The 22,298-nt window shown below is 46.6% G+C and overlaps 1 protein-coding gene across 3 annotated transcripts in view; it reads left to right on the forward strand.

Moving 5' to 3' along the window:
• Window positions 1–22,298, forward strand: part of Flt1 (Fms related receptor tyrosine kinase 1) — a 171,701-nt gene that overhangs the window by 5,344 nt on the left and 144,059 nt on the right. For all 3 annotated transcript variants that reach the window (XM_008768998.4, NM_019306.2, NM_001309381.1), the window contains exon 2: window positions 21,878–21,974. In XM_008768998.4, the coding sequence (XP_008767220.1) occupies window positions 21,878–21,974 (97 nt within the window). The remainder of the gene's footprint in view (window positions 1–21,877; window positions 21,975–22,298) is intronic.

The raw sequence follows: 22,298 nt of genomic DNA on the forward strand, positions 1-22,298 counted from the left end.
AAAAATAAATAAAAAACAAAAAAACCAAAACCAAACAAAAAAATCCAAACAAACAAATTTAAAATCTATAGCCGCTTAGTAGCCCACGAAGTTATCTAAGAGAAGATTAATTTTCCTTGTGAGCCCTTGGGCTCCTTCTTTGGAGTAGCCATGGTTTATGGTGACAGATTTAATCTGTCATTCGGTCCCTCCACCTTCTGTCCCACCTATGTTAACTCTGCCCCTCTTTCCTACTGCTGGACCACCTCTGAGATCATTGGGCTCCTTGTCAATCCCTCCCTCCCTCCCTGGGAAACCCTGGGCAGCAGGGCAGCTCCTCCCGGTAGCCAGACAGAATGAGGGCTTCTCCCTGCCCTCCCTGGACCGGAGTATGCAGCTTCCTGTAGGTCTCTCACCTGCACTGTTTGCATGTTAGCTGCCTGTGCCTTTCCTCTTTGGGGAAGAGCCTGTGTCTAAGTTCTTGGAACCTTCAGAAATGTTGCCGGAGAGGAGACATGAGTAGGTCACCACACAGCCCTCTCACAGACGCCTCTGAGAGTCAGGTATGCTTTCATTCCTGTTTGTCCTTGTGTTCTGGTCTGCCCGCTGGGCCTCTGGGATTATTTAATGGATTCTTCCCAACAGCTGTCTGCATGTGGGGCATCACTCCTTACCCCATAAGCATGCGATTATTTTCTCCGTTAACAATTGAAAGGAAATTAAGGACTAGAAGGATGACTTGGTGACTAGGAGCAGTTACTCTCCAGGAGGCCAGAGTTCCGTTTCAGCACCCATGTTGGGCAGCTTGTAACCACCTCCAGTTCCTGAAGATCAATGCTTTCTTCGAGTCTCGGAAAGAACCCCACACAGGGCTGACGTGCAGACACAGGCACACCATTTTAACAAACGATTTATTTATGATTTAATGTATATGAGCGCTCTGTCTTTACCCACACCAGGAGAGGGAATCAGACCCCATCACAGATGGTTGTGAGCCACCATGTGGTTGCTGGGATTTGAACTCAGGACCTTTGGAAGAGCAGCCAGTGCTCTTAACCTCTGAGCCGTCTCTCCAGGTCCACACATCAATATTTTAGATGAAGACATTAAACTCAAAGAATAAACCAGACAATAAAACTGACAATAAAACTACAACCTCTGAATTTATTTCTTTGCTTCTATATTTATATATTTACTTTTATTTCATGTGCACTGTTTTTTTTTAACCTGCATGCATGTCCGTGTGAGGGTGTCAGATACCCTGAAACAGGAGTTACCAATGTTTGTGAGCCACCGTGTGGGTGCTGAGAATTGAATCTGGGTCTTCTGGAAGAGCGACCAGTCCTCTTATCCTCTGAACACTTCTCTAGCTCCCATCAGTAAATTAAAAAAAAAAAATCTGTATTTATGGTCTGAGCTGAAGTCGGTCCTTTTCTCCACCCTACCCACACCCTGGACAAGCTCCAGTATTCTTAATATAATATGTTCTATAGCCAACAGTATCAGTGTATGTGCATACACGCATGTGCAGACACACACACACACACACACACACACACACACACACACACACAGTCTATCAGAATTGGTCATTTTCAAAATCCCCATGTGCTTTTTATTTATTAAGTGAGGGATTTGTGGTCATCTCCAGGACCAGGGTCCATCTCTGCCCTCACTCCCTAGTGATGGCCTTTGGCTGTGTGATTAGGAGACAAAGGCCAGGCTGGCCCCTAGCATTTCCTGGCTCCCACGTGGGACGTCTGCATCCTGTTCCTAACCTCTTCACACAGACTCAGGCTTAGCTCCCCCCTCCAATCACAGCAGGTAGATGTCATCCTAAGGACGCAGTAACTAACCAAATGATCAGTGTCTCGGAAAACATGGATTTGGGGGAGAACAGCATTAACTATCCGAGCTTTAACAAGAAATGAAGCTCTATGAGGCATTTGCTTCCAAACACTCGAATGAACACTAGGGGTGCTCACCACCATTCTCCAGAATCTTTGACTGCAAAGTGGGGGATCACTGCCTGGTACTGTGGCTGCCGGACCTCATGGTCGACCTCCGGCTGGGAGGCCAGTGTGTTTTGCACCCGTACTCTGCCTGGCCTCGCCATGGCACAGCCCTGGCAAACACTTTAGAGCCTCTCCACAGATATTCACACTGCTCCCAGGTCTACCTTTCCACCACATGCGTGGGATCTGCATGGGATTTCCTTTCAAGCCACAGACCCACCCGTGCAGCCTGCAGAGGCAAAGCTTTAACAATGACCAGATTCTTTTGTCGAAAGAGGCCTCAAGTGAACCTGGCATGACCTGGTTCTCCTTGTACACAAACACAAAGTCACTCAAACCCAACACCACTTTCAGCGAAACCATGATGAGGACTTAGCCTGCCAAAGGATGACTGGAGCTGTAGAGCCCAGCTCCCCAGCCTGTTCGTCTCCTTTATCTGTTCACTGCCTCCGCATCCCTAACTAGCTTACTCCAGGGTTGGGGATTTAGCTCAGTGGTAGAGCACTTGCCTAGCAAGTGGAAGGCCCTGGGTTCAGTCCCCAGCTCCGAAAAAAAAAAAGATGCCTCTAACTAGCTTACTCCATGATTTTGGTGGGACCTGAGCATTGACCATTTTAAAGCCTGAGGGGATTCTAGTAGCCAGCTGAGACTGAGAATGACAACTTAAGGGCTGGAGAGATGGCTCCGCGGTTTAGAGACTTTGGTTAAAGTCCTCAGGTTTGGGCAGCAAGTGCTTTGTACCTGAGCCATCCTCCCACCCTCTGACAGTTTGCTTCTCTAACAAATTCTGGGGAAAGCTGAGAGACCTGGTGTCCTTGGGGACCACAGACCTGTGGCTCGTTATCGGGGCCTGGGTATGTGGGAGACAAACTATCCAGGTATTGATCTGGAGCAGACTCTAAAGAAATTATGTCTAGACTGGTGGGGAGGAAACCGTTTTCCCACCAGAAAGAGTATGCGTCAGTGGATTTTGTCAGAGGAAATGCCTAGACACCAAGGACAGAGCCCCCGAGTGTGTCCAGGCAATGTGACTAAATCGATTTGCCTTAAGAGTTGCTGTGTTCTGATGGTTGGACGGCAGGAGCTAGAAGCCGGGATTGAATGCAAATTTAGACAACACAGCCATCGGTGTCCCCCAACCCTGTTTTCCTTCACATGGCACTCAGCCCCCCCCCTCTTCCTAGTTCATCACTGGTCATGGTCCCATCCCAAGGCGTTGCTGTGGGCTCTGCAAGGTGCTGTGTGAGGAATGATTGATGCTTCGTTTTCACTCTGGAGACTGTCTCTGTCTCCCCGACTGCGGTCAGTGCCCTTGACTTGGGTGACTGACTTCTGGACCTGCTAGGAAAAAGCGCTGATACATGACGGTCGGATCTGCATTGTCCAAAGCTATGGCTTTGTGGGGATGTGATTCTTGAATCCTGCTTGGGAGACACCAAATCCCTTTTCTCGAGAATACTAGGGATTCTTCTCGGGAGTTCAATGGGATCATGGGTGGTGCCGTTATCCTCAGACACAAGAGTACCCAGCCCCTAGTTTCTGCAGGGAGGAGGCTAATAGCTATTTGTATCTTCCATCCATGGGAACGTAGCAAGCTGTCCCCACATGTGGTGGCCATGTCAGTTGGATACATCTCAGAATGTTGCAGGTTGGGCATCTGGGCTCTTTACTGGTAGTTCCCTTTAGCGCCTGCCTGGGTCTCTTGGACAGCCACAGTCCAAGGCAGTTTCCCTGAGAACTTGGTACTTGGGTCCCCTCCTGTGTGGCCTTTCCACCCTCAGTGGTGCAGCTGGGGCTCTGTGTCACGGAGGCGGGAGCTTTTCTACAGTTCATTGTCCAGACTGCAAAGTGTCTGAAGGCCTGCGTTTTGGAATTCCCACATCACCCTGTCACATTCTATTGCTCAAAGCTAGACCTGGCCCAGATTCTTGGCTGGGGAGGTGGCTTCTTCTGAGGGGAGGGACAACTCCGTTGACACTTGCACTTTGCTTTTCCGTCCTGGCTAGAGTTTGGCTAAGAAAATTATAGTAGCTGATAAATAATAGTGAGTGCTAAAAAAAAAAAAAATGTCTTGGCCCTTACAACGGGGCCTGGGCAAGATGCTACACTGACCTATGGGACAGGGTTCCCATTCATAAATCTTGTTCGTGGCACACAGGCCAGGGTTAACTTGGCACGCTACGTTGGCAGAACAGACTCTTAGGATTATTGTGACTCCAGTGAGGGAGTCAGCTGGTCCTGGAGACTGAGTGTCAACAGCTCCCCTCCCCTTTCCTTCTTCCCTCTCTCCCTTCTCCTCCTCCCCATACCTTCCTTTCTCTCTCTTCTTCCTCCCCCTGTTCCTCCTTCTGCTCCTCCTCTTCCTCCTATGTTTCTTCTTTGTGTTTTGGTTTGGTTTGGTTTGGTTTTAGCTAAGGCCTCACCGTAAAGCCCTTGCTGCCCTAGAACTCAAGTTGTGGCCTCAAAATCAGAGAGCTCTGCCTGCCTCTGCCTCCCTAGTGCTGGGATTAAGAGCATGTGCCACCATGCTCTGCAGCTCTGTCGCTTCTTGAAGTCTTAGCCCATGGATTCATGACCCTTGACCCTTTTCTGTAGAGACAGAGAAGCTGTGGTGGGAGGGTGTGTGAAGCGAGCTCTACCCCAACTGACAGGCGCTTTTGCTTACACATCTCACTGGGCCCCAGGAGTAGGTATGGCGCTCACGGCACTGAGTGGTTTCTACTGAGACTGTGGTGAACGGCACGGTCCCACCTTTATTGCCACCACATTGGTGCCAAGTGGAAGCAGGGTACAGAGGCTCTCTTTGGTACACCAAGCTTCTAGGAAAGTGATGGCTGTCTCTGGTAGTACGGAGCGCTGGACTTACTTGAACCTGCTTTTGTCAGTCCCTTATTTCCCTCTTGGTGTTGTGCAATCCAATTGAAAAGCAGAGAAGGAGAAAGAGCCTTCCCGGGGTTCAGAGGCGGTGTCTGCTTTCGCTGAGGCGCCCCAGTCAGTCTGTCCTTGGACTTTTGTCATCCTCACGGAACGTGAGAAGCCACTGCTACTCCATCTTAAAACGGCCCTGGGAGATTTCACCAGCGTGTGTTGAAGATACTGTTAAGATCTCGATTAAGGCAGACTTTTCTCCCTGTGGGCTTTCTTATCGTGGATAACCAAGAACACTCACGGAGATGTCAGACTAGGATCCCCAAAGCCATTATGAGCATGTCCTTCCAAAGTGCAAAGGGTCATTCAAAGGGCTGATGGTGGTACCTGAATCTGACAAAGCTCTCATGGAAAGGGTCTGGAGTTAAAGTCGGGGCTGCCCTCTGACGGTTTCCAGGAACCCCGTGGTAAAAGCCAGGGCTGCGCTCTGACGGTTTCCAGGAACCCCGTGGTAAAAGCCAGGGCTGCCCTCTGACGGTTTCCAGGAACCCCGTGGTAAAAGCCAGGGCTGCCCTCTGACGGTTTCCAGGAACCCCGTGGTAAAAGCCAGGGCTGCCCTCTGACGGTTTCCAGGAACCCCGTGGTAAAAGCCAGGGCTGCGCTCTGACGGTTTCCAGGAACCCCGTGGTAAAAGCCAGGGCTGCCCTCTGACGGTTTCCAGGAACCCCGTGGTAAAAGCCAGGGCTGCCCTCTGACGGTTTCCAGGAACCCCGTGCTCCTCCAGCACCCTCTACACCCTATGCTCTCAGAGACTCAGTGCTTCCTCGGGGTGAGGCGGCCATGTCCAGAAGTGTGTTCCACACAAAGGTAAATGCTCTGTGTACCAGAGGGAGGGTGGACACTCATTCTGTTCCCCAGAAGGGGGAGGGGAAGAGATCCAGATTCAGGGAGACTCCTCTGCAGGCTTGAAGCATACAGGCTTCTTGGTAACCATCCAACATCTGCACTTTCAGCTTTGATGGAACCCTGAGGCAGGGGGATAATTGGATGACTTGCCGAGAGCCACACACTGTGGATCGTTAGGCTGCAATTCAAACGTGTTTTTCTTGACTTCAAAATCAGCCCTCTCCTCGACATTTTCCTAAAGTAGCTTGACTGCGGAGGCCTTGGGATTCAAGAAAAGGCAACAGGCTTTGTTTTGGGGGATTAGAATAAAAAGTCAATGCATCTGTGGGAAGACAGTAGTTCAAAGGCCTTTGGAAGAGACAGTTGTTTCCAGTCTGGGGTTGATTGTCTCATCCCAGTTCTTGTATATGAATGACACTGGAAGCTTGTGTGTATGTGTATATGTGTGTTTGAGAGTGTGTAGTAGGTGTAGATATGTTTATATAAGTATGTGTGAGTATATATATGTCTATGTGTGCGTATATGTTTATATGAGTGTTATGTGTGAATGTATGTGCATACTTATGTATGTGTGTATATATGTGTGTGAGAGTATGTGTATGTGAGAGTCTGTATGAGTGTGTATATATGATGTTTGTGTGTGTAGGTATACGTATATGTATATATGTGTGAATGTGTATATATATATATTTGTGTGTGTGTATGTATGTGTGTTAGTGTGTATATGTGCAAGTATGTATGTGTATGTTAGTGTGTATATGTCTATGTTTGTGTGTGTATATGTATGTGTGTAATTGTGTATGTGAGGGTGTATGTGTATGGTTGTGTATTGTGTGTGTGTGTAATTGTGTATGTTTGTGTGTATGTGTGTGAAAGTGTATATGTGTATACGTAAGTGTAGATATTTTATATAAGTATGTATGAGTGTATATATGTCTATATTTGTGTTTATATGTTTATATGAGTATTGAGTGTGAATATATGTGTATATATTTATGTGTTTGTGTATATATATGTGTGTGAGTGTATGTAAGAGTATGTATAAGTGTACATATATGATGTTTGTATGTGTTTGAGTGTAATTTTGTTTATGTTTTGTGTATGTGTATGTGTGTATATGTGTATGTGAGTGTATGTATATGTATGTGAGAGTGTGTATATGTGTATGTTTGTGTGTATGTGTGTGAGCGTGTATATGTGTATGTTTGTATGTATGTGTGTGAGCATGTATATATGTATGTTTATGTGTATGTGTATGTGAGTGTATGTGTATGTGTGTATGTGTGTGTGTATGTTTGTGTGTATGTGTATGTGTTTTATTGTATATATGTGTATGTGTGTATGTGTGTGTGTTTGTGTTGTGCTGTTGGGCTGGACAATGAGCAACTCTAAGCATTGGACAGCACTCTCTGACTGAGCTGGACTCAGCTGCACCTTGTGGTATCCTCTCTCTCTCTCTCTCTCTCTCTCTCTCTCTCTCTGTTCAGACCTGCAAAAAGTCAAGAAAGAGAAAGAAGTATTGATTTGTTTGTCCTAACACCCTGAGAGTGACAGACACTGTTTTATCCCCAGAGCAGACCACAGTTATCAGAATCTGGAGAGAATCCTGTCCCGCTACCTACTGAGGACGTTTAGTTTGTGTGTCAAGGAAAGTGCCAGAAAGTGTGTCCAAATGCAGTCACATGCTTTAGATGACTTTCCTGTAGTGCTGTCTTTTAAGGATTTTTTACAGTGTTAGCCTCCTGTCCATAGGGAACTCTTCTAGAACCGGGGGAGGAGGCCGTGCTTGCAGGCTGAGCAGCTGTATTACCTGAGATGGCATGTGAGTAGCCGTGACACGGTGTGAGGCTAAGGACTGTTATGCCCAAGTTGTTGCTAGATAGAAATTAAACGCAGTCTCCTCCCCACTCTGTGTCTCCCTCTGCTGTAAAAAGGACCCCAAGCGGGGCACTTTCCACACAGAGTCACTTGGAAATAAACTGGGGAAATTCAGGAAATGAACAAGAGTGCCAACCTTGGGAAATTTCAGTTTTTCTTTAGCTGAACTGACGAACTCCGTGACCACATATATCATTTTCTCAGGGGCAGCAAAAAATTCAGTAGGAGATACCACAGAAAGGCCTGTTCTTGGAAGGATTTGGAATCCTGGGTTTTCTCTCATTATTGCATGATGAATAACACAGATCATGGCAACTTTAATTCTCATTCACAGCCAGTCACCACCCTTCCGATTCCAATTAGACACATGCTTAGAAGACTTCTTATTTTGCCTGGTGTGTGACTCACATCTTCAGTTCCAACACTCAGGAGGCAGAGAGAGAGAGACAGACAGAGAGAGACAGAGAGAGAGAGACAGAGAGAGAGAGAGAGAGAGAGAGAGAGAGAGAGAGAGAGAGGCAGAGAGAGGAGAGAGGGAGGGAGGCAGAAAAGTGCAGAGTCAGAGGGAGAGGCAGAGAGACAGAGGCAGAGGCAGGTGGCTCTCTGTGGGTTTGAGGATAGCCTGGTCTACATAAGCAAGTGCCAGGAAGATTCTTTTATTTGAGGACATTTTAACCTGTTCCCTCAGAAGGTGCCCTCTCATTTTTTTTATGAGAACAAATACAGGTTTTTTTTTTTTAGATTTATTTATTTATTTATTATATTTAAGTACACTGTAGCTGTCTTCAGACAGACCAGAAGAGGGCATCAGATCCCATTACAGATGGTTGTGAGCCACCATGTGGTTGCTGGGATTTGAACTCAGGACCTCTGGGAGAACACTCAGTGCTCTTAACCACTGAGCCATCTCTCCAGCCCACAAATACAGTTTTAATTCACCATGCTTCATGCTTAGTCTTGAATAGATCCTTGTGCTTTGTGGATAGTGTAGCAAATTTTATGGAGGTGACCCACTCAGGAAAGTGAAGAGTTCGGAACTGACAGCAGTAAACAGCATGTGCTTAAGCACAAAGTGAGAAGAGTTTGGATTGTTGATGGCAGAGGTCTTCTGGATTTTTTGCTCATCAACTGTTCTGTGTCTAAGTATCGTCTCCTAAGAGGTCAGCTCTGGTAGGGAAATCACTAGGCAATTGAATGTTTCTGAGCCATCTTTGCTGCTGTAAAGTCCCCCTGTCATGTAGGAGGCACTCGGGAAATGCTGAGCTGGCAGACCCGTGCTGTGTCTCAAACCGTTCTGGGTCTCAGAGGCATCTGCAGGAGGCTCCTGCTGTTCACTATCTAAGCGCATAAATGTGCAAGTGGAGGAGGTCGGAAGAGCACACCCAGGAGTGGAAATAATTCTTCCTCTGTGTGTGTGTGTGTGTGTGTGTGTGTGTGTGTGTGTGTGTCTGTCTGTCTGTCTGTCTGTCTGTCTGTCTGTCTGTCTGACAATTTGCTTTTATGCTTTCTTGGTCATCCTCTGGGTCCAGCCCATTTTCTTTTCTCAGCCCCGGCTGAGCTAGCTAGGTCTCTTGATTGACACCAGACCCAGGAGTAAGACTGGGAACAGAAGCCGTGCGCCCCTAAAGAGCTGGCTCCCCGATGTGGTTATGGAGACAGGTTCTCCCGCTAAGGCTCTCTCTGCAGGTGAAGGTCCCCAGCACAGACCTTAGGTATGACAACCCAACCGGAGAATCCAGGTTCTCTGGAGAATCCAGGAAACCTCTGCTTTTCCTGCCTTAGGGCGGAGCATTCTGGTCAAAAGCTCTCTCCTCTCACTCCAGGCCCTCCATGGTCTAGAGGGGATGGACAGAGCTGGGTAGAACCTGTTAGTCCTAGCTGACACACCTCGTATGATGGTGTCTGTGTCTCTCCTCATTTTCTGAGTCTTCTGCAGATACTTGCCACAGACAACCCCTTTCAGAAACCATAATGTGACACCAATGTATACTTCTGATTTTTTTCCTGGGCAGATACCAGAGTAAAAACATCTGAGGACTGAAGAAGGTGAAACCAAGTTTTTTCCTTTCAGCAAAGAGGTCAAGGAAGGTAGAGTTTTTCAGAGGCAAGAGAATTTAAAAGGAAATCATTGTTGGGCTGGAGGTGAGGCACAGCGGTAAACACTCGCCTAGGATGTGTGTGTGTGCCTCACGCGGGAGTTGGTTTGGCCCCAGGAGTGCAGTATTTATTGGCTTATTTGTTGCTCATGTTAAGTTATAAGGGCTTTTGAGAAAGCAATCAGGGGCCAGTGAGTGGATAAAGGTGCCTGCTGCCAAGCCTGACTTCCCGAGTTCAATCCCTGGCACCCATGTTGTAGAGCAAGAGACCCAACTCCTACAAGTTGTCCTATGGCCTCCATACGCACATACACAGTAAACACCACACACAGTAATTAACAAAATACAAAAAGAACACGGTGTTCTCTACTGCTTCCTCTACTCTGTGTGTGTTCAGATGTGTCCACTGGGCTTAGCTGGGGTGATGCTGCTCGCCTGTAACCTCCGGACTCAGGATGTGGAGTCAGGAAGACAGTCCCTCTCCCACTGGGTGACATAGTGAGTTCTAGGCCAGCCTGAGCATTCTCGGGAGACTTTATTAATTTTTTAATATATGCACATATATCTGGAGAGATGTCTCAGTGACTAGTATGCTTGCTGTGCAGACATGAGAGTCACAGTTTGGGTCTCTAGAACTCACGTAAAAGGCATTCCAGCCTTGGAAGATAGAAACGGGAGATCCCCAGAGTGAGCTAGTTAGAGAGGCCGGCCATATGGGTGAGCCAGTGTTTGATTGAGAGACCTTGCCCCAGTGAGTAAGGAGAAGGGCATTTGAGAATGATTCTAGACATCAAGCCTTGGCCACCATCTGCACATGAATGAACATGTTGGTGTGCCCCCACACATGTGCCCCATATATATAAACAGGCACATACACATCCACGCATGGCAAACACATATGAAAAACAGGAAAAGAAAGAAAAACGAGGCTTAGAAATGTTATCCTTTTAACACTTTTAACACCTCCTGGGATAGACCACTTTATCACCACCCCAGGCCACTTCAGTTTTGAAGGGCAGAGGGTTTGCATATATAATATTGGTTACAGAGAGAGAAATTGTCTCAACTTCCCTTTAATGAATGGATTTAAAACATCTCCTGTGTCTCTACACAGGAGATGTCCAAAGGACTCTAGATTGTAAAGGTAGAACTGTTGAAGAAAATGGATGAAACTTGGTGTTGGTTTTATTTATTTTTTGTGGTTTTCCCTTTCATGAATAACTCAGTACACCACATATGCATGCATACATGTATGCACACATGGGTGCATGTATGCACACATGCATGCATGCATGCATGTACACATGGATGCGTGTATGTACACATGGATGAATTTATGTACACATGTTCGCATGCATGCACAACAGTCAAGCTTCTCTATTTTTATTACACAAAGTAGCACTAATTGGGATTCAGAATTAAAACTTGAACAAAATATGCTTTGGTGACTTTTAAATTTTTATATGTATGGTTGTGCCTGCACGTGTGTGCATCATATGAGTGCAGTGCCCATGGAGGCCAGAAGAGGGCATTTGATCCCCTGGAACTGGAGTTACACATGGTTGTGAGCTACCACGTGAGTGCTGGGAATTGAACCCTGGTCCTCGGGAAGAGCAGCCAGTGCTCTAGACCCCTGAGCCCTCTCTCCAGCTTAACTGTTGTCATGGTCTATATATGGTTGAGAGGTTGGCATTGAACAGTAAGGAAAGGAAGAGACTTGGCACCATAAGTACCATTCTCTGCTTTCAGCCTAGTAACTGGTTGCTCACAGAGGATATAGAAGACACCCTTAACCAAACTGGGACTTATGATTCTACACAGCTGGCCACTGTCCTTCTGATATGTAGAGCAACTGAGGTAAATCATGACAGTTACTTCCACACCCAACAATGCAATCCTACCCAGTCCTCTTGATTCTCAGTGGAACCTGCAGGATAGACCTCAGCTGGCCAAAGCATTATACATATTTCATATATGCCCATATATGTTCGTTTTACATCTATGTCTGTTGCAACGGCACTACTGAGCCATCTTTAGCTACTGTGGTGTTAATTTTTATGAGAAATGCACGTGTTCTCGCCTGAAATGACGTGCGACTTTCACCTTGAACAATAACACAGCCCTTAGCAGCCGCTGGGATCCGTTCTCTATGCCGTGACATCAGGGCCCAGATTCCCATGCAGTCCTCTGAGCTGTGGCATTGGTGGAGAACGTAAGCTGATGGGGGAGGTACCGAATGGATCGGACTTTTTGCTACTGACAAGGAAAACCGAGATGGATCTAGGATAAAATCTACCCGATGCCTCTTTAGGGAGCATTTGTCTCTGTTCCTGGCCCCTTTGTATAGCTAGGTGGAGGTCTGATAGGTTTCACCACTAAATACAAGCCACGTTTCATGTCCTGTTAACCAGACTTTGAACCTTCTGTGACACAGAACCATAAGATGAAATGACACATGGGCAGGCTCCGTGGAGATCAGTTTCATTCAATTATAGAAGAGTTCATGGAAGGAGAACATGGGGTTTCGGGGCAAGGTATCCACTTGGTCAGAGTGACACTCCCCCCCTCCCATCAACCCAATTAATTCCGACGTCACATGAAAAGAAGCTGTTGGCGGCTGTAGGTCACTGGAGGGGTAGGCTCCTGAGGGTAGCTGGTGACAGGGCTAATGATGGATGGAGGTTAACCTGTGACCCTCAGAGAAACCAGTGTCTGGTTAAAAAAAAAACCTGCAGGAGACCCACTGCAGACACGGCCCTGTTCTTATGCATCGGCAGTCAGAACGGGATGAGGCTGGGGGATTTCTCTCTTGGTGAACATTTTATAAAGATGTAGGGAAGATGAGTAAGTTCAACAATCTGTGGATGGTATGAGTGATACGGTACCGGACCAGATCACCTTAAACATTGCCACATCACCTAATGTCCTTGCACTGTGACCCGGAGTACCTACAGATGGCTTTCACTGACTGGCAACTAAAGTGTGAATTGTGGCTACACAGGAATAACTTGACGACGGAGTGCTTCACCAGTATCCACAGGACCATAGATAGCTTCCCTCCCCACCACACACACACACACACACACACACACAAACACACTCAAATGTGTGGATCTAAGTCAAATGACAGCTCTAAAAGAAGCCAGGGTAGAAGAGAGAAAAAAAAACATTTAAAAAGTAATATTGGGGCTGGGGATTTAGCTCAGTGGTAGAGCACTTACCTAGGAAGTGCAAGGCCCTGGGTTCGGTCCCCAGCTCCGAAAAAAAGAACCAAAAAAAAAAAAAAAAGTAATATTATGACTTCTTGTGGGACTTGTTTGGTGTGAATATAATTCTCCACATGTGTGCTGTGGTAAGTTTGCATTATGCATTTAAATAACCTCTTTAAATGGTGTGTGTGTGTGTGTTTGTGTGTGTTACACACGCACACATGTGTGCATGCATATAAGTACCGATGCCTGCATATCATGGCACGAGTGTGGATGTCAAAGGACAACTTTTGGGACTTATTTCTCCTCCCACTAGGGTTTCAGGGAGAGAACTCGATTTATCAGATTTGTGTAAGCAAGTGCCTTCACCCACCAAGCTGTCACCCGGGCCTCCTTAGGTAACTTCTTGATTTGTGGCACAGAGAGTCACAGAGATGGGAAGGATACATGGCTATTTTACGTTTCTATAAATACGAAAAGTCGGTGTCCATTTTTTTTTTTAGTCTAGTGATTTGAGGCTTTACCTAGAAATAGCAAAAACTTGCCAGAAACTGGTGACTTTTCTCCATGGGTTTAGTGTGACAAAAGGAGTTGAATGTAGGACTTTAAGGTGAACAGCAGGTCACTGGGCTTCCAAACTTTATACAAATTACATGTTTGCTTTCTGGTCAGCAGTTTTATAGACATTCGGGGCCTCCTCTGAACCCCGGAGAGCTAGATGCACAGCAGTTACCCTGGCTCTGAGATGCTCTGTGGGGGGAGTTCGCCCTCTGTAAACTCATGAGTCATCTGCCTCCATAAGGATTAGTCAGCACTGAGTCCCAGCTTCCTGCTCCCCCCCCCCCCAAACAGACTTCAATCTGGGAATCCCAGCTAGGGAGGGGCTTTCCCTTCCTCTAAACTGAATGGAGAGTGGAATTAAAAACCTCCCCCATTTCTCCGTTACCTCCTGGCCCAGCACTTTAAACAGAGGGAGGCATCAGCAAGCTCATGTGCTCCGATGAGCAAAAGCCACAAATGGGGCCGGGGGTTAAGTGATGGAGCCGGTCCTCAGCATGCAATGAGACCTTGAGTTTCATCCCAGCACCCAAACTAAAGAGATAAATAAGGCCAGTTTGGAAGGAAAGACTTGGTATTTGGGGTTCACAGTTGGGACTTTATTTATTCTCTGTGTTTCGCATCTGCCGGTGAAACATGAACTCTAGCCTATCCTGGTCTTCCCGGGAGTGAGACGGGAAGGCTCGCTCACTGGTCTCCACCCAGTAATTAGAACTGTTGCATTTGTAACAGCTTCACAGCACCTGTAAACAGCGGAGCCGAGCTGTGATGTGCCTGCGAGTCAGACTTAGATCTAATCTATTCATTCCAGAGCCCCGGAGGACTTCGCCTCTCAGATACAAAGTTCAGGAGCTTCTAGAAATTTACACCTGTACCCCGTACTCACTCCAAATCTGCCCCCCACACTCCCCACTCACCCCAGCCATGAGGGTTCTTCCATAATTAGACTTATGGGATGCGGGCTTTTAATAAACTCCATCTTGAAGGGAGGAGCCTTCTTTTATTATGAATTGTATTTAATTGACCTCACGTAACCTCGAGAAATGGCTCATTGTCTTTGGCCTGATTTTTTTTGAAACACGATATTTGAATTATATTTAGATAAAGTGGCCATTTATCATGGAGGATTATGTCCTATTGAAAACGTAGTATGTGAAATGGAAAACAGATGTTTCACATCTGAACTAAATATGTCTACAAAGCTTTGAGTTTGAAACCAATTAATTAGAAGTTGGGCGTTCTGTTTTTGTTTGTTTTGGTTGAGACAAGGTTATTCTATGCAGTCCTGGCTGGTCGGCCTGGAGCTCACTGTGTAAAACAAGCCTGCCCCAAACTCACAGGGATCTGCCTGCTTCTTCTTGTGGAGTGCTGGGGTCGGAGGTGCATTGCCACCACGCCTGGCAGACACAAACAAACAAACAAACAAACAAACAAAAAACCAACCTAAAATGAAACGGTAGTGGTTTTCTTAAGTCTGTCTACAACTGAACTGTCAGTGTGACTCAATGTTGTTAAAAGTTCCTGTTAAAATATACAAACCAACTGTAGATTGGCAGTACTGGTGACGGAACAGACGTGAGGATGGATTTCCCTAGTACAGTGTAAAACTTGTACATACATAGTGATGTTTCTAGATGAAGGGTAAGCTGTTTCTCTAAAATCAGCCTTCTAAAAATTGAAGGCAAAACCCAAATGTTAACTCCTGGAGAGCTGGGGGCTGGCTCAGTCAGGAAAACGCTGGTATACACGTGTGTGGCACCCTTCTCCCCACTGCTGTTTGTTTTTAAGATGTATTTTCTTTTGAAATATGTATATGGGTGGTGTGTGTTAGCATATGCATGCATGTGTACGTATATGTGTGTACATGTATGTGCTTGTATGTGTGTGCTCGTGCATGTGTATATGCGCATGTGTGTGTTTAAGTGAGGGTTCCTAAAGAGATCAGAGATGTCAGATCCCCTGGTGCTGGAGGTACAGGAGGTCGTGGGCCCCTCATGTACTGGGAACCCGCATGGCTCCTCTGTGAGAACTGTATGTGCTCTTAGTCTGAGTTTGTATGTAGCTGCGTGTTTTCAGTTCTTTAGGGTAGGTATCTGAGAGAGTAATTGCTGGAAAATCCTTCTAACCCATGCATGGGTTTTGAGTAGTTGCTGTACTGTTTTCCAAGATGGCTGTGTCTTTACAAAATCCTGTCAGCGGCGACTCAGTTTCTCATTTCCCTACCGGCTTATGTGACAACACAAAGTATCACCGTCCTCTTTGGATGTCCACCATCCTGGCAGTTTGGTCAAGTGGTTTCTCACTGGACTTTTGCTTTTTGTTTTCTTGCTGGCTAATGGCTTTCTTCATCTTTTCAAACTTTCTTTGGGAAAATGTCCCATTGTGAATTTTCCAAATGGGGGCTATCTGCCTTTTTTTTTTTTCAGATGCTACAATAATGCACTTTTAATGGTAAAATTCTTGACAGCACAATGTCTATTTGGCAAATCTTCTGTTCAAGCATCCATCCAGTCACCTCTGGAAAAGGTGCACCCACTGCACTGTCCACTTGTCAGAGGAGCCCTTGAAATTCAGAAATGAAGGACCTGTTTGGAAATTTAAAAACTTCATTAGTGCAATCATTCACCCTCCATTACATTTAAACTATTCTTTGGGTCTTCCGTTCACTAGTCTCTATGGGGCTCATCTCAATTCCCTTGCTAAGAGGCCTAAGAAAAACTGGTTGCTCACCATACCCAGGGAACTGTATTTTTTCACTAAGTGGCACAGGACATGAAACCGTGGATTTGGCCTCAATCACTAGGACCAGCTTTCCATATGCTTCCTAATACTATACAATTCATGGAACACATAACAGCCAGATACATCACTATCTGCCTTTTTATTATGCACAAGTATTTCAGCATGTGATGATGATAATAATGGTGATGGTGATGATGGTGATAGTGATTTAGACAGGGTCTCGCTGTGTAGACCAGGCTGGCCTGGAACTCCTAAGATCCACCTGCCTCTGCTGGGTTTAAAGTGCTGGGATTAAAGGTGTGCACCACCATGCCTAGCCTAAACAGGGGATTTCTAATTGCTTATCAGTAGCTGTGACCTCAGAGTCAAGGGTCACAGAGGTCAGAGGCTGGGAGAAGTTACTCAAGTGAGCCTCACCTTTGCTGATGCATATGTGGCCTGTTTGTGGCCACACTGGACCAGTTAGGGTCAGAGCCAGGTAGGGAGGTGGGTGGGTGACTGGATCACAGCAGAATGGGTGTTCATGCAGAATGGGTGTTTCATGATCTACACAGCTGTTGCTCAAAGGCAAGGACACCCTCTGAGAGATGCACTTTTAGACCAGGATCTCCATCATGGGAACACCACAAACTATGTGTGCAAAGCAGAGCATGCCATTGCTAGGCACCATCCCCCACTATGGGATAAACTTTCCGCTGTGGACAAAACCCTGGCATTCCATTGTGGATTGAAGCGCCACCTTTAAAGAGAATAGTCTGTGTAATAGGGACTCGTGCTGCCATCTTGGAAGGGGAGCTGAATAACTCGTCATCAAGCTGCGTTCAACAGGATCGCTATTTAGATCACCAAAGGAGCAGTTGCCCTTGCAGGCCAAGGAGTTCACAGTTGTTCTTGAACCCCTGGTGTGAGTGCTGAGCCCCAAACCCTGGTCCCCTCTGAGAGCACTGAGTCATAGGGTTTCTTATCTGAATCTTGGACCCTTGCGAGGCTGTCCGGTCCCTAACGACCTCTGTGGGAGTTCACTCTTTTAAACCCATCACACAGCCTCGGAGAACCTTTGAAGGAGACGCAGCCATTTGATCGTGGATTTGGTTTCACAATGAAGTCACGCATTGCTAGAGATGGACTGGCTCCTTCTGCTGAGGTCAAAGACGCGTCCCATTCTGCACAGCGATGTGAAGGCGAGGGTGGGAAGTGTCTCCCCGACCTTGGGCAGATGGGAAGGGAGATACAGGGCAGAGGAATAATGAGTGTGCGCAGGGGAGGTCAACACAGAGGTCAACACCAACTACCAGTGTTTTACAAGGGCAAATTCTCGGCTGCTTATTCATTTATTTTGAGAAAGGGTGTCACTGTATAGACCGGGCTGCCCTCAAACTCACAGAGATCCATTTGCTTCTGTTTCTCAAACATCGGGATTAAAGATGTACACCACTGTGCCAAGCCCAACTGGCTGGTATTTTCAGTGCTATTAGTTACAGCGGTCTACCATAATTAACATATAATATAACATGTAATGTATGATATATAATATAATGCATAATACATACCATAATAATATATATTATTTTATAATATTATATAAATTATCCTGCATCACGTATATATTACATATTATAATTATGGTTATAATGCTATATAGCTAAGTCCTAGTCTGAATTGAAATTTTCTATTATTATGTCAAATAATACTTTTCCTGGGGTTGGGGATTTAGCTCAGTGGTAGAGCGCTTGCCTAGCAAGCACAAGGCCCTGGGTTCAGTCCCCAGCTCTGAAAAAAAGAAAAAGAAAAAAAATAATACTTTTCCTGATGGGAAAAAAAGATGGATTTCTATGTTTTTCATCTCGCAGTTGGCTTTGGCGGCAAAGGATAAAAAAATTAAACATTTCTTTAAATCAGAGGTCAAGGCTATGGCGGCAAACAGTGGAAAGGTCTGACAGCCACCCAAGCTTTACAATGGGAATCAGTAGCACACAGTACACCACCCTTGGAAATGGGACGTCCTGTGGAGTTATTACCGAAACAGGCAGCCCAACTCTGAGCTACCGAGGGGGCCCCTGAGCACGGCTGTGTCTGCTGCAGGTGTCACTGATGGCGTAGGAAGGGTCTGATGGCAGCAGATGTGCAGAAGCCAGTACCTGACCCTTTATTACTCAGACATGGACGGTCACCTGCCTCAAATAAATGCTTTAAGGGCTAATGCTATTTCCTGGAATTATTAGAGATTTCCATTAAACTATAGCTGTTGGTTTCTGGAGAAGGAGGTCTCACTGTGTGGCCCAGTCTGGGCTGGCTTTGAACTCATAACCCTCGTGCTTCAGCTTCCCAAATGCTGGGAATATAGATAGGTACTATTGTGTCTGCTCCTGCTAGTCCTTAAGTGAGTCCTATTTCCTAGTTCCTAGAGAATGGTATTAAAGTGTTCAGCAGCTCAGAAATAGCGTTTTCTTATGGTTTTCCTTTCCTAAATACCTTTTGTATTATGTATATGGGCGTCTTGTCTGCACGCATGCCTGCACACCATGAGTGCCAGAAGAGGGTGCTGGATCCCCTGGAATTGGAGTTGCAGGTGGTTGCGGACCGCCTCGCAGGCGCTGAGAATCAAACCTGGGTCCTCTGCAAAAGCAGCCAGCGCTCTAACCACTGAGCCACCTCTCTAGCTCTCTCCCTTTCTAAACCGGCTAGGTAACCCAGTTTCTCATTTCACATGTAGAGTTCCCTGTTGCTAAGGGTAAACTGCAGAGTGGAAATTAATCTTCTTAGCGTTTGCACCCCCAAGCTTCCCAAGGAACCCCACTCTCCTCCGGAGTGTCTGGAGTGCTCAGGTGGTGTCCTGGTGGGAAGACGGCGCAGAGTGCAGAGAGAATACTGGAGGGTTTGTTTCTTAAGAGATCTTCTTAACGGCCTTGAAGTGCCAAGGTTCCCTTGACAAGAATCAAGACATTTAGCCATTCTAAGTTGCCCCTGAAAGAACTAATACAAATCGAATATTAACCTCGAGTCATGGAAAGCGGAGGTTTCTTCCCCGTGCACTCTCCTTCAGGGAAAGCTTGCTAATCTACCTAACTGCAGATGATTACAAGGGACGCCAGAATTCCCCACCGGAAGCTGAGCTGGATCCTTGCCAGCTCCGAGACAATTGCTCAATTAAATCACAAAGTTCCATGACTCGAGATGGGCAGAAACAATTCTGGCCCGGAATATTTTTAGGGTAGGTTTACAATCATTAGCGGTGGCTTTAGGAAAAGCTACTGTTCATGGGGGTCATCGCACCAGGAAACTCCAAAAAGATGAGTAAGAGACAAAATTTGTTCCTACCTACCCAAGTGGGTTGACTTCTATGTGGTTTGGGGGCAGAATAACTAGGTCTGTATGTTAGCGGCTCTTCTAGGCTCCGCCCAACAGTTACCTAGCAACAGCCAGTTAAGAGGCTGGCTTGCTATAAAAGGAGTTTGGCCTCCTCCCCCCTTCCTCCCTCCCTTTCTCTTTCCCGGTCCTCTCTCTCCCCTCTTCTTTCCCTCTGTTCATGTTGTTCCCGGCCGGGTTCTTCCCTTCTTTCTCTCTCCCCTCTCTCTTTCTGTCCTTCTCTGACCTCTTCCCCTCTCTGCCTCTATTCCCTTCACAACCCCCTTCCCACGCTCCCAAATAAACTTTATTTTATACTAGACCCGTCATATGGCTGATACCTGGGGGGAGGAGGGGTGCCCCAGCCTGGGCCCACTAAGGTGCCTCCTCCTGCCACACCAAGCTGCCACATTCCAAAACATATCACTATATGCAACTGGTTTTGATTCATTTAAAGTCATAAGTACTCTGTCATTTCACCTAGGAGTAATATGACACAAGCAACCCTTACCAACTGAAGATACATTCTAAAATATTAATTTGACCACTAGCAATGTTTAGAAAATATAATGTTCACTTAGTATCTTCCCTTGCAATTATATATGCAAAAGAATATCTTATGACAGAAGCTATGCTGCGGGTGGGGGTGGGGTGGCATCTGCCACGTGGTAGGTGCTGAGTCAGCATCTTGTACAACACAGCCCTGACCCCGCACCCCCTTCATGGTGGTAGAGCTTGGATGAGGGGTAGCAAACCAAACGCACAGTTAGAAGGAGGAAAAAGAAGCTACCTCTGTACTACAGACTTGGGAAGAGTCCTGTATTCTCTGAGATGAAGAGAAACACTGGTGAACACAGTCAGCTATGGCCCTGGCATTTGACAGCAAGCCCTCACCTCACAGATCTGAGACCTGACAAGGGGTTCTAGAGCACTTCACATTGCTCCCTTAACTTCTACTGCGAAAACCCGTTTTCAAGTAGCAGATACTCTCTAAGACTGGCGACAAACATATCTATTCCTCCCAGACTCCTTCCCTCTCGGTCCCTTTGTCCCTTTTCTATCCTAGGGACCACTGTCCCTGACCCCCAGCCTTGCCCTGTACAGCTGTCATGAGTGGGAAGAAGGGAAAGGGGGAAGGGGGAGGGATAGAGGACAAACAGGGCGCTAGCCCCTTAGAGGCCACTCTGACAGCTGAGAGAGGCTCGACCTCTAACCTGTAGCTCAGAGTCATGTGACCTGGGGGGGCCAAATGGGAGTCAGATATCCAAGAGTAGCAAATCCAGCTGGCAGAGGAGAGAGAGAGGGGGGTGGGGTATCCAGGCTTGCATAATCCCTGGGCAGATGTCATTATCACATTGTATAAAGATAGGTGGATAAGATTGTAAGCCATTTCCATGTGCCTGAAGCACAGCCATCTGAAGTGGGCTTGACTGGTGTGAGCGAATAAGTCGGTTTTACTGTAGAAGGATTACGCAATACGCAGATTATGCAAAACAAGGCCCAGATTATGCAGGGCAAGAGGAGCAGCTTCTAAAACTGATTCTTGAGTCTAAAATTAGTTTTCCAAAGGAGGAAACAAGTTTAGAAAGAAAAATGACTCAGTGGCTGACCCCAGATATTGCTCCAGCTATGGGATGAGTGACACCCGGAAGCCACAACTGGGCACGGTGGTTCACATTTACAACCCTAACATTTGGGAGGTTGTCTTAGGGTTTCCATTGCTGTGACCATGGCAACTCTTATAAAGGACAAAATTTAACTGGGGCTGGCTTATAGTCTCAGAGGGTCAGTCCATTGTCATCGTGGCAGGAAGTGTGGCAGCATCCATGGTGCAGGAGGAGCTGAGAGTGCTATATCTTGAGCTAAGACTGTCTCCAAGGTAGCTAGGAGGAGTCTCTCAAAACCCACCCCTAAAGTGACATGCTTTCTTCAATAACGCCACACCTACTCCAACAAGACCACACCTACTCCAACAAGACCACACCTACTCTAACAAGGCCACACCTCCTAATAGTGCACTCCCTGTGCAAACTACAAACACATGACTCTATGGGGGCCATTCCTATTCAAACCACTACAGAGGTTCAGGTAAGAGGTTTGTCCAGGCCAGCCTGGACTAGTTAGTGAAACCCTGTCTCCAGGAAAAAAAGAAAGGCACAAAAAGACTAAGAGAAACTTGCATCTAGTGTATCCTCTTGTGACTAAAGAAAAAAAATTCATCTTTTAGAAGGCGCAGTAAACCATTTACAAATGACACATTTTAAAATGTTTTGTTTTATAGGATATTGTTCAGGGTCGAAGTTAAAAGGACCAGAACTGAGTTTAAAAGGCACCCAGCACGTCATGCAAGCGGGCCAGACTCTCTTTCTCAAGTGCAGGTGAGCGATGGTGTGGGTATGGGTGTAATAATCTACATTCCCAAGTCAAACTCCGTCCCTGACAGAAAGGTCACCTCTCAGAGTAGAAGGGAGGGGTGGCCTCAGTGGTCCCCAGGTTTAAGCTTCACATAGAGGATTTGTCCCGTGGAGGGGAGAGCTTTATTCATCTTGAAGGAACGGTACCCAGACATTGTCACACCTTTGTCCTGACCGTGGTCCCAAAGCTCCTTTGAAGATGTGGCTTGCTTGGAATGAAGCAAATGGACACTCCAGAGTAGGCCTCAGCATGAGGCTTCTGAGCTTGGTGCTGGGCCTGGCCTCAGC

This window comes from Rattus norvegicus, chromosome 12 (assembly GCF_036323735.1).
Source record: "Rattus norvegicus strain BN/NHsdMcwi chromosome 12, GRCr8, whole genome shotgun sequence".
Classification (NCBI taxonomy): Eukaryota; Metazoa; Chordata; class Mammalia; order Rodentia; family Muridae; genus Rattus; species Rattus norvegicus.